The 12,743-nt window shown below is 43.2% G+C and overlaps 1 protein-coding gene across 9 annotated transcripts in view; it reads right to left on the bottom strand.

The window, feature by feature from the left end:
• Spats2l (spermatogenesis associated serine rich 2 like) overlaps window positions 1–12,743 on the bottom strand; it is a 175,877-nt gene that overhangs the window by 14,245 nt on the left and 148,889 nt on the right. For all 9 annotated transcript variants that reach the window (XM_029539102.1, XM_029539104.1, XM_029539103.1 and 6 more), the window contains one exon: window positions 10,704–10,762. In XM_029539102.1, coding sequence (XP_029394962.1) covers window positions 10,704–10,762 — 59 coding nt within the window. The remainder of the gene's footprint in view (window positions 1–10,703; window positions 10,763–12,743) is intronic.

Raw genomic sequence — 12,743 nt, 5'->3', positions numbered from 1 at the left:
GCTGGCCTCGAACTCAGAAATCCGCCTGCCTCTGCCTCCCGAGTGCTGGGATTAAAGGCCTGCACCACCAGGCCCGGCGCACAGAGACTTTTTGAAATCCTTATTCCATAACAGTTCTTGAGAATTTGCTATTTTACGTCATAATATGCTCGTGTTAATATAAAGTCATATTTTTTTCCCACATCTCTAGTAAACCTGTCGAGAACCTTTCTGGGTGACCTTGAGTTCTCTGGGGAGGCAGACAAAGTCTGAATGCCTAGTGATATACATGCTTATTTCTTAAAATATAATAATCCTGCACCCCCTGCACAGTCCCTGTGTAACTTAACAGCATCATTTACAAATTATACACACAGAGCATTGTTGAATTAGTAACAGGGTGAGATACACTCATCCAGAATATACCTTCAAAATAATCACATGACTACCGGATGTGGCCGTCGATAGACACTACACTGATTGTAATAGTGATGGCTAGTCTGGGTTGTCAACTTGAATACACTTAGAATCAACTAAAACATAATCTGTCGGGCATGCCTGTGAGGAATTGTCTTGATTGGATCATTTGAAGTAGAAAAGCCCATCTTAAATCTGGGCCACACCTTCTGATGGAGGAAGGAAGTTTTGCTTTTTTTCCCCCCCGCTTGCCTTCCTTTGATGCTCAGTTCATCTACTCTGCTGCCAAAGCATTCCATCACTGCTATTACAACCTACTTCTTCACGATCCAATACAAACCATAGATGGCACTAAGATATTCAGCCTTAGGGATTGAACGGCTATTGGATTCTTGGCCTGAATTTGTGGAAATAGCAAGGCCTCTATATACCGGCACAAAGGGGGACACTGAGCCCCTAATCAGGACTGAGACTAAACAAAGGCACTTACTTTTCATCTTTTTGTCTATAAGACAAAAGACAAAGGGGGTTTTAACTCAAACTTTGGGGTCATGGAAACACTCTGTGACATACCTGTCCAAAGGATTGGACCCTGTGCGGACAGGATTGCCCATCTAAGAGCTGTGACCACTGCTAATGAAAAACAAACAAACAAACAAGCTAACTAACTAACTAACTAAGGTAGCTTTTACACTCACAGCACCCCATGCCATTGAGTCCCTCCTCTGAGGAAGACCAGAATCCTGACTCTGTCTAATAGTGTCTGTGTGACCCAGTACCAGGCTGGATCACTCTCAGGTACAGTTTGAGGAGGACCCCCCCCCCCCCATTCTGCTACCCTCTTTCCTGATGACCATCCACAGGTGTTCATCCATGACTGTCAAGAGATGAAAGATGAAACCAGGTACAAAGGAGCTGCACTAGTTATTCAAACCAAAAGGATCTGGGTCCAAGCTAGGTCCTCAGCCCAGAAAGCAGAACTGATTCGTCTGATCCAGGCTTTCAGATGGGGAAAAAGAAAGTCCACCACTATCTACACGGACAGTCACTATGCCTTTACTACCGCACATCTGTGATGTGATCTATAGGGAAGGAAGGCTTCTCACTGCTGGGAAAAAGAAAAGCAAAACAACAACAACAACAACAACAACAACAACAACAACAACAACAACAGCATCTTGGCCCTCTTAGAAGCTATTTGACTTCCCCTCCAAATTGCTATCCTCCACTGCTGGGCCACTGACCTGGCTGCCCAACAAATGGCTGCCCTGCGACCAGTGGAGACTAGTGACATTCTTTTTGTTTTTTTTTGTTTGTTTGTTTTTTGTTTTGTTTTTTGAGACAGGATTTCTCTGTGTAGCCCTGGCTGTCCTGGAGCTTACTTTGTAGACCAGGCTGGCCTCGAACTCAGAAATCTGCCTGCCTCTGCCTCCCGAGTGCTGGGACTAAAGGCGTGCGCGCCACCACGCCCAGCGACTAGTGACATTCTGATGACATACCCTGACCAGGTGCTGCGTGAGACTCCAGAGTAAAGAAGAAATGGGCAGCTCAAACCTACAGGTTGATAGAAGATACCAGAGGGAAAGACTACTCTCCCAGAAACAGGGGGCAGAACTCAGGTAACTGACCTTCATCAGTCTACTCATGTGGGGTCCACAAAACTTTTTGAATCGCTCGGACCAAGGAATGTTATACCTAGACTCGACAGTCTAGTGTGGGATGTCTTAGTCAGATGCCAGGTTTGTGCTTAGGTAAATCCAAACTAGAACCCAGGAAGGGGTCCACACAAGAGACCAACCCCCTGGTGAACTCGGAGAAAACTTACTTCACCAAGATCAGTCTGCCGGGGGAGGATACAAATACTTGCTAGTTTTTATAGATTCCTTTTCCAGGTGGGTAGATGTGTCCCCCACCTGGAATAAAACTGATCAAATAGTAGTAGCTTAAAAAGCTCCTCCACGAATCGGTCCCCTGATTTGCCCTCTCCCTAGCTATGGGTCTGATAATCGCCTGGCTTGAAGAGCCCAACCCTCTCAATTAATAGCTAAAGTTTTAGACATAGATTGAAAACTTCATTGTGCCTATGGACCTCAGAGTTCTCGGCATCTAGGGAAAAATTAGTATGTTATTAAAAAAAAACTAACAAAACTCTCAAGTCTAGTGAAGGGTGGAAGGGCCTTCCTTTGCTTTGCTTTGGGTCCACTGTACCCATATAGGGAGATTGACCCTCTTTGAGATTGTGTTTGGAATCTGCTTCCTTGGCTCAGAGACCAGCAGTTGTCAGAACTCTCTAACCATTCCTTTCTCAGATCACTGCTGGCCCTCCAGTCTTCTGTAAAGGCTAGTCATTAAGCTATCTAAGAGACCCAGGCAACCTCTGAGTTCATCACCAGTTTGCACATGCTCAAATCCAATGATGTTGTCTGGGTCAACGGGGTAGCCAAACCGGCTGGCTGAAACCAACTTAGAAAGGACCCTATATGGTTACTGTCGTGACTCCTGTGGTGGTGAAGGTAGCTGGCAACACAGCATGGATCCACCACACCCAAGTCAAGAAAGAAGCCGCAGACACTGCTAACGAATGCACTGTTTCCTGGATTATGGACCCACTGAAATTAATGTTTCATTGGGACCTAGTCCCTTCCACTCCTTGCCCCCCTTCCTCCTCCCGAGTCTTATGTTAGGTATGAATACAGGGTCATGATTCAACCCCCATGGGCCTCAGGCCTGGACCTGGGAACCGAAGAAGACAGAGGAAGGCATTAGCTAGAGTCATGGCAGTCCAGCAATCCATATTCATCCTGACCTTTGCTCACGAATGCCCACTCTAAGTGTCTGGTTGTATTGGAGAAAGGAAAGACATGGGAATTTATGATTTGAGACAGGAATACAGAGTTTACAATTCAGTGTATAACCTGCAGCTGAGATTCCTAGCTGTCAGAACAAGGGAGTTTCCACTGCAAAAACTGGAACTGTAAAATAGAGGCTTCCTGAAAACATATGAATGAATTTTTTTTAAAGTTTTCTCCCGAGAAATGCACAATAGGAAAATGTAATCCAATGTCCATAAAATTGAAAAGAGAATCTGAAAATTCTATAAGAAAGATTCTGGCCTCTGTCAAACAGGGAAAACCTGGGGAATCAGACCAGGAAGGGCTCCTGGGGATAAAGTTAACCATTCCCAAACAGAAACCAGCCAGGATTGCTGCTGATGCTTAGACACCTGGCCCTGTTCTAGATAAGGATAGAAGTAACCAGGCCATCCTCCCCATTGACTGACAAAATTCACGGTGACTTGGAACAGCTCTAACCAAGCTTAGTGGGATTCAAAGAGGCTAAAACATGTCTGATATCCAAAACTTTAATCTAGGCAATGCCCTTATTCTGATGCTACTCTGCCCTGAGGGTTAACTCAGCTGGACAACAGCAATATCACTGGGCCCCTGAGACACCTGGTGGGCGTGTACTAATGGATTAACTAAATGTTCCATTTCTGACACTTTGTAAACTAAGCAGATTGGTGTATCAGGACCTAGAGCTATTGAAAGTTTCTGTTTCTGAATTAAAACAACAGTTAGAATCCCTATTGACATGGTCCAGCAACACTGGAAATACACTGACTTCACATGAGATAAAGGAAACTAGGCATGGTTTTGTTAGAAGCCAGCTCTTTCTATGCTACCCAATCAGGAGTAATTAGAGAAAATCTTGCCATGGTTAGGGAAAACCTCAAAAAGAGAAAGACATAAATCAGATAATTGATGCCAAGTGATGTTCTCTTGGTCCCCTGGCTAACTACTCTACCATCAGCACTGACTGGGCCTTTAATTCTCACCTGATAGGATTAATGGTGGAGCGCTACATTTGAAACCATATGGCCAAGTATGTATCAATTTAGTAAATTTAGTAGTCCTTGGGACCAACTTCACCTCCTTAGAGTACTCTTTAACTCATTAACTAAGACCAGTGCTAGTGGCGAATATAACAGGGCCCCAGACCTTAGTAGGCCCCTAGATCTTGGCACCACTGACCCTATGAAGGAGGTACCATTCAAGCCATAAAACTCAGCATGTAGACAAAATGAAAACAAAGACCTAGTCCATCAAAGTCCATAGTTCTGGGAAAGTCTTTTAAATGTACTAACCTTATGTTCTGGCTTCTGTAGTTCTGCTTCTGGCTGTTTTTTTTAATTTAATTTTATTTTTAATTTATTTTTTACACTCCATATTCCATTTTCCGCCCTGCTCATCCACCCTCTGACTACTCCACACCCCACACCTCTTCCCCATCCCTCCCTTTCTCCATGTGGATACCCCACCCCCACCCCACCTGACTAAACTCCCTGGGGCCTTCAGTCTCTTGAGGGTTAGGTGCATCATCTCTGAATGAACACAGACCTGGAAGCCCTCTACTGTATGTGTGTTGGGGGCCTCATATCAACTGGTGTAGGCTGACTGTTTGGTGGGCCAGTGCTTGAGAGATCTCGGGGGTTCAGATTAATTGAGACTGTTGGTCCTCCTACAGGCTCGCCCTTCTCCTCAGCTTGTTAACTGAAGTTTGTTAACTGAGAACATCATGGGTTTTGTGCTTGAAAGCTCATCCTGAGAAATGTTCGGTGCTACACTGGGATCATGAACACCCTGGTAGTTTCTGGCCAACTGATAAAGACTTTCTATTGGCTTAAACCCATGTCGATCAACACTGGCCTCCTGTGAGCTGCTGTCTGGCACACAGGCATTTGTGTAATCATGGAGGAAATATGATTTATGTTGAAGGGACTGTAGCCAGCCTAAGCATGGCAAACTTGGCTCTGGCAGGCCTTGCCTTTCTCCCTAGTTCCCTCTGCCTTGTTAAAAACCAGTAGATTAAATTCTTAAAGCTAGCCACCAAGGTCTGTACCCTTATTTGGCTACTTCCTCCTCCTGAGGCTGACTACTAAGGTCCAGCTACCAGAGTATTGGAGTCCAGCAATCAGAAACCCCCAATGGCTCACCTATTTAACATGCCCAATCAAAATTAAACACCCCATCCTGACATAGGGGTTCCCTTTTAACTTTTATAAACTGTCATTCACCTATGGGCCACTTCTGTCTCCTCTCTATCCAGAGGTAGTCCTTTGTTCACCTCTGGGAAAAAATACCTCTCCGTCTTTTACCTCCTCCTTCTTCCTGTTCTCTGTCTTTGTCTCTTATTTCTGCCCTCTGTCCTTCTGGGGCAAATACATCTCTTTTGTGCTGAGAACTTGGTGTTGGGGTACTGAACTGACACCAATCACTTCATATGTCACATGAAAGAACTGAGAATGTGAAAAGTTCTTGATTCTGCAGATGAGCAAGTTCCAGGTGGTGACTGTAGGGACAGTTCTCTGCTTGACTGGGACTTTGTTCGCTGGTTCCTTCTGTCTGTGAAGGGGTGTGGCTGACAGTCATGACTCCTGAGAGACTCAGCACACCCCTCCTGGCTCCATTTTCTGCCTGCTCTCTGAGGCCCTGGATGGACAGACCTATTTGCTAATAAGAGCTTTTCCCTCTGCACACATACATGATGACAAATAATGTTGCTAAGTGCTTGGCTCATATTTTCTCATTTTGTGAGTCATACTATTCTTATTCTGATAAGGAATCTGACATAGCAAGTTGCAAGCTAGTTAGGGCTACACAGTAAGACCCCCCAGCTCAAAACTAACAACAGTTAGAGGCTGCACAACCAGTAAGTGGGTAGAGACGAGAGTCTGTCACCTCCAGTGTAGACTTTGGCTTGCCCGGGGGACAATTCTGAAGGCAGGACCAGCATCACCAGTTACTGAAGGTAGATGAAACCTGCCTGTCAGTCCAGCAGTTTCAGCCATAGGAGGAAGTACTCAGTACACGTTTACTCGTGGAGGGAATTAAAACAGGATGCTCTGGAGACGCTCCAGATTCCACGGATGCTGGAACCTACCACTAAGTCTTGAAAAGAAAGGAGGACATGAAACTTGAGGTCTTCTGTGAACCTCAAGAGACGTCGTAGTGACTCGTGCAGCTATTGTCTGGGAAACCCTTTGTGTCTATGTTGTGTTGGGGGCTGGGCTGGTGCTATGTGTACAAATGATAAATTCTGAACCCCAAGATCTGGTTGCTGTCCAGATGAGTGAATTCTTACGTATGCGTATGCCAGCCTTTGTTGTGTAAACCTTGTTCCCCAGTTGAAAGTTAATTGGTGAGCAGAAGGCTAGAGTCTGTCTGGGTAGCACAGAAAGAAAGGTTGGACTTGAGATTTGAGTGAGGGGTTTCAGGAGAGACCAGGAGGGAGAAGGAGGAAGAAGATGGGGAGCACAGGAGGTCTCCATTAGATGGGGTGGCCTGGGAGGAGGTGGCTGAAAGGAGTGCGTCCCAAGGACACCGATGGGGGCAAAAACAGACCAGGGGAGACTCAAACAGCAAGTAACAAGGTGCATATAATTTAGATATAGGTGAGAATAGACCAATGTATGCTTACAGCTTGTTAAAAACTACCAGGCTTTTTGTGTCTTTTATATGAGATAGATAGAAGATATAATTCATTTACAGTGTTTCTTGTTGACACTTTTACCATTAGAAGATGGCCAAAGCTGCACCTAAGGCACATGAAATCTGAGGTGTGCATAATTTACTTCTACTGACAAAATCATGGAACTTGTAAGATTAAATTAATTTCTCAGTCAGAGGCACGGTACAGCAACCTAAGGATTCCAGTGTGACCCCCCCAATCACATTAGTTTTACTTAACAAAACTCGTTATATTTGAATGCAAAAATGTTGCTTCAATTATTTCAAAACCTTTTCCTGTGTGTATTATGTGCACGTGCGTGTGGGTACCTGTGTGTGGAGGTCAGTGTCCCATGTCTTCCTCTAGTTCTTTCCACCTTATATTTTTGAGACAGGGTCCCTCACTGGACCTGGAGCTCAGGGATTCAGCTGGGCTGGCTGGTCAGTGAACTGTGGAGATGTTATCTCTATTCTCGGCCTCCACAGAGCTCGGGTTAGAGCTATGCATCCCATGCAGGGCATTTTACACGTGAGCTCTTTACCCACTGGACCATCTACCGCTATGTACTTATCTGTTGTGTGCATGTATCACGAGTAAGCATGTGTGTGACACAGCATGTCCACTGAGGTCAGAGGTCGACCTGCAGGTGGTTCTCTCCTTCTTCTATGGGGATCAAACTAAGGTCCACTGGTGTGGTGACAGAAGCCTTTGCCACTTTGCCCCCACTCCCCTCATACCTGAAACTTTTTAATTAAAAATGTTGATATCTATTTTTCGAAAACGGAAACTGAATTATGGCCAAAGCACATAGGAGAAAGAAAAGAATTTGGCTTAATCTTTCATTCTTGTACAAATAAATGCACTGGTAGTCAACTGAAAAAGGATTTAGTTAGAAGGTTGTTGGGTTCAGGCCACCATTTAACTAGTTCATAAGATAAAACCTGGGTGAGGATCAAGGGCTTAGAATATGCAGGAAAAGCACTGTAAAAAAAAATCTTGGGCTGGTGAGATGGCTCAGCGGGTAAGAGCACCAAAGGGCTCGAGTTCAAATCCCAGCAACCATATGGTGGCTCACAACCATCTGTAACAAGATCTGATGCCCTCTTCTGGAGTGTCTGAAGTCAGCTACAGTGTAATTACATATAATAAATAAATAAATCTTTTTTAAAAAATTAAAAAAAAATCCCAGATGAGAAATGTCTGGTTCCAGGAACATACCAGACTGAATTCAAAAGTAAGAGAGGGTCAGTGATGCACCATGTCCCATCTGAGGGTTCTTGTCTCTGCTGAAAGCTCCAACCAATGAAACTCATCCCGTGGAAGACTACCTCCATGCAGATGCCATCTTACCCATACCCAGACTCCATGGTATACAGACTGCCACAAGGCAGGTTGCCATCTCACACCGATTATCATATGCACGCATCACCACTGTGCACAGACTGCCACTGTGCACACATTGACATTATACAGATTTTTGTCTCCCACAAAGTACCATGGGACACAGAGCATGTGCACAGAAGCATCGTACACAGATGGCACTGTACACAGACTGCATCATACAGGGGCAGCCCCATGCACAGACTACATCGTACATGGATTGCATTGTACACAAACGGTATCATACAAGGATGGCATTGTGCACGAATCACCACCACGCAGTTACCATTTTCTCTGCTTATTCAGTCACTTATCGCAGTGGGGAGATTAGACATGAACATACATAAACAAAAAAATCGCCCCGAATATTAAAATTTTATGTTAAATGTAGGAAGTTTTGCAGTGATCATGATACCATGAATGTGTTATTTATTTACTTACTTAATTTTGCCTTTAATGGAGACAGGGTTTCTTGCTATGTACACCAGGTTGGCTTCCTCCAACTCAAAGAAATCCACCCACCTCTGCCTCCCAATTTCTGGCATTAAAGGTGTGTGCTGCCACACCCAGCTGTGTTCATCATTCAAATAATGAATTTGCTTTATCAGGAAAATCTATAAATTCAAGTTAAAACATGAATTGATTTTCTCTTACAGTCTGAACTTGGCAGGTGCTGGCATATTTGACAGAGTTTGTAAACAGAACTGGAGTATTTTAAGAAAACTTCATTTAGTACAACTCTATATTTGAATTATTAATCCTAAACAAGTTAATTAAAAGCTTGGGGGTTATTTTGCCTGTAGAGTTTATTAGAGCATTGTTAAGTTCCTAAATGCTTGAAAATAAACAGCTTTTACACACACACACACACACACACACACACACACACACACACACACACACCCATGACAAATTTTTAGGCAGCTTAAGCATTGACTTTTAAGTGGCACAAATGTTGTTACCCTTTTGCTTTTCGTTTTGTGGACGTGTCTCATTTACTCTGGGTTGGCTTCTGATTCACTATTTCACTCTTTTTGCTTCCCCTTCCCGACTGCTGAGACTATAGGCCTGTATCATCATGTCTGGTGTAGGTCATGCTGCGAACCAAACCGGGCCTTCGGGCACGCTAGGCAAACACTCTCAAACCGAGCTACACCCCTAAGTCAAACTGGAGCAAGTTAAGGGGAATTCAATTTGTCAAATCTGAGTTTTGTGAGCTTAAATGAGAATAAGTAAAATAGCTATGAGTGCCATAGTGAAATTATGAATTACACAGTCTTTCAAATGGCTATCTTTAAATTTAACATCTGCTTCCCTCAAATTAATACCAGGACGGAAGAGCAGACTCAGTCAGTGAAGTGCTCACTTTACAATTTAATAATTTAATTTTTTATTTACTTATTCACTTTGCATCCCTCTTGCTGCCCCCTCCCAGTTACCCTTACCCTACAATCCTTCCCTCAACCTCCATCCCTTTCTCCTCTGAGCAAGTGGGGACCCTTGGGTATCCCCCTACCCTAGCATTTCAAGTCTCTGCAAGGCTAGGCCCATCCTCTCCCACTGAAGCCAGACAGCTAGAAGAACATATCCCACAGACAGGCAGCAGCTTTTGGGGTGGCCCCCACTCCAACTGTTTGGGCCCCACATGAAGACCAAGCTGCACATCACATCTGCTCCATATGGGGGGGGGGCTACGTCCAGCAGGTGTATGTTCTTTGGTTGGTGGTTCTAACTCAGAGCCCCAAGGGGAGACCAACAGAGTCAGCTAACCACTATACAATCTCGAGGACCCAAGCTCAGTCTCTAGCCATCCATGAACATGGCAGGAGCACTGGCACACGCCTGTAACCTCAGCACTGGGGGAGCAGAGGCAGGTGGATTTCTATGGAGCTTATTGGCTGTCTAGCCAAACTGATGAACTCCAGGTTCACGAGGTCCTCTTTTTCAAAAACTAAGATCCAGTGTGGTAGAAGACATCTGAGGTTGACATCTGGGCTTTACACACATGAGCACACAAGGGTGCACACGTACCTACCTGAAGTCACATGAACAGTTTCATGTGCCCACCTAAACACACACTACACACTTATACACAAATTTACTACTCAACTCATTGTCCTTTTAAATATAATCAAGTTCAAGTTCTGTGTACACATGGAAGTCCCTTGCATTTAAAGAACTCAGCAGATCCCTCTTCCTCGGTGAACATTCTGTGCATGAGGACTGCGCTGTAGCCCTGTCATTGGCCAGGCAATGTAACAGAAACACAGATGAGTGACCTGCCCGGAGGTACAGAGCCCACCCACCAGTGTTTCAGGGTGAATTTTAGGGTTCTGCCCCAAATTGCTGCCACCCTGAGTTGTGGATTGATTTTGGCTGGTTGGGAGACCCCCTCACCACACAGACACATGGCTACTCACTGGCTTCTTCTTTAACTTTATCCATTTCTGCCATCAGTGAAACTTCTTTGTCAATGATGCTAGGGAACAATAGAAACAAAAAGAAAAAGAACTTAAAGTTAAACTTTCAACAAGCGATGGAAATACACACACACACACACACACACACACACTAAATGATTTTCATTAACCCCAGATATTTTTGTGCAATGATGCCAGGAGAACACCCTTTCTCTAAAACTGAAGCAACATGAGATAGATGTCCCCAAGGATAACACTGTGACATCTGCTGATTAACTCACTGTCCACACATCTGAAAGAAAAAGGCCTTTCTGATTTCCAGAACTGTACGGCATTATATTTAAGTCAGAGTGTATTTTTTCTTTACACATTCCAAGGTTGCAAAACAATGATAAGTATTTGATAAGCTGGCACTTAAATCATCATAGACTATCCCCAAATGTCTGTGTTCTTGTTTCTGAGATTCTAGCTGGAGATGGGAGGTGGGCCCAGTTCTGATGTAGTCGTTCCTAGGACCATACTTGGGCAAGCCTGCTCAAGGTTGCTGCCCTTGCCAGCTCTGCAGTACAAGTGTATGTTCCCATATCCTCAGCACAGCAAGGTTATGGTGAACTTCTTCCAATATAGTTCATTAATTAAAGCAATTATTCAGGTTTATTTTTCTCATTCCAGCCCCCAGCCTCCCAGTTCTACTCTCCAAAAGCAACAACATAGCACAGATACCTTTTCTATCCCTTTCAGATGTGTCTACAAAACCAGACATGAGCTTTAACTTTCAATTGGTAACAAGTTACCATCCATCCATCCATCCATCCATCCATCCATCCATCTATGTATCTATGCATCTCTCATCTATCTATCTATCTATCTATCTATCTATCTATCTATCTATCTATCTATCTATCTAATCGTCAATCTGTCATCTATTTCATTTATCACCATTTATCACCTATCTATATACCTATTGTATCATCAATCTGTCATCTATCTATTTCATTGATCATCTATTTATCATTTCTCTATCTTACTACCATCTATCTCATTTATCATCTATCTGGCATCTATCTTTCTATATGTATTATCTACCATCATCATCATCTATGCATGTACATGTGCATTTTATCTATCATCTATCTATCTATCTTTCTATCTATCTATCTATCTAATTTATCACCTTACTATTATGTTACTATCTATCTTTTGATCTATCTAATTTATCATCTTATTATTATCTATCTATTTATCTATCTTTAATCTAACCGTCTACATACATACATACATACATACATACATACATACATACATATATACATCTGAAGTTTAAGGATTGCTGAAACTGTACGCACATTACTTCATCACCTAAAACATTACTAATAGTTTAATGTTCCAAATATCTACTCAGGTTTCTACATATTTAGGTTTCTACAACTGACCCCTAAATCTTTCCAAGACTTTGTTCTTGTAACTGAATGACTCTCTTAAATGTCCTTAACATACCATTTCCCTCTCATCCGCTTTCTCATTTCTTTTGCCATTTATTTGAAGGTACCCAATTGGCCTCAAGAGTTATTCAAAGCCTGAATTTCACTAATTACATCTCTATGGCTTTATTAAACCTACAATTTATGCTTCCTATTAAATTGTTGGATATAGAAATATGTTATGATTCAGGGTTGACTTTTTTAGACACAAGATACACTTAAAATATTCCTCCAGAAGACATCTCAAATCTGTGCTTCATTACTCAATAAAGACATATTGAATATAAGACATTCTTCATTTTGTTATTAGTAATCGTCAATGTCATTGTCCAGATCAACAAGGTTTGTAGGAAGTCTTTGATTTGTATGAGTCCCTCATTTATTTGCTGAGTTCTTTATTCAAAGAGAAACTTCATAGGCTTGGACTTAGCTCAGAGTTAGGGCACTTGGCTAACATGATCACAGCTCTGGGTTTAATTCCCATGGTGTCTGTCTCTGCCTCCTCCCCTCCTGTGTGTGTGTGTGTGTGTGTGTGTGTGTGTGTGTGTGTGTGTGTGTG

The sequence above is a fragment of the Mus pahari genome, chromosome 5 (genome assembly GCF_900095145.1).
Source record: "Mus pahari chromosome 5, PAHARI_EIJ_v1.1, whole genome shotgun sequence".
In the NCBI taxonomy this organism is placed as follows: domain Eukaryota; kingdom Metazoa; phylum Chordata; class Mammalia; order Rodentia; family Muridae; genus Mus; species Mus pahari.
This window is presented reverse-complemented; position numbering and strand designations above follow the sequence as displayed.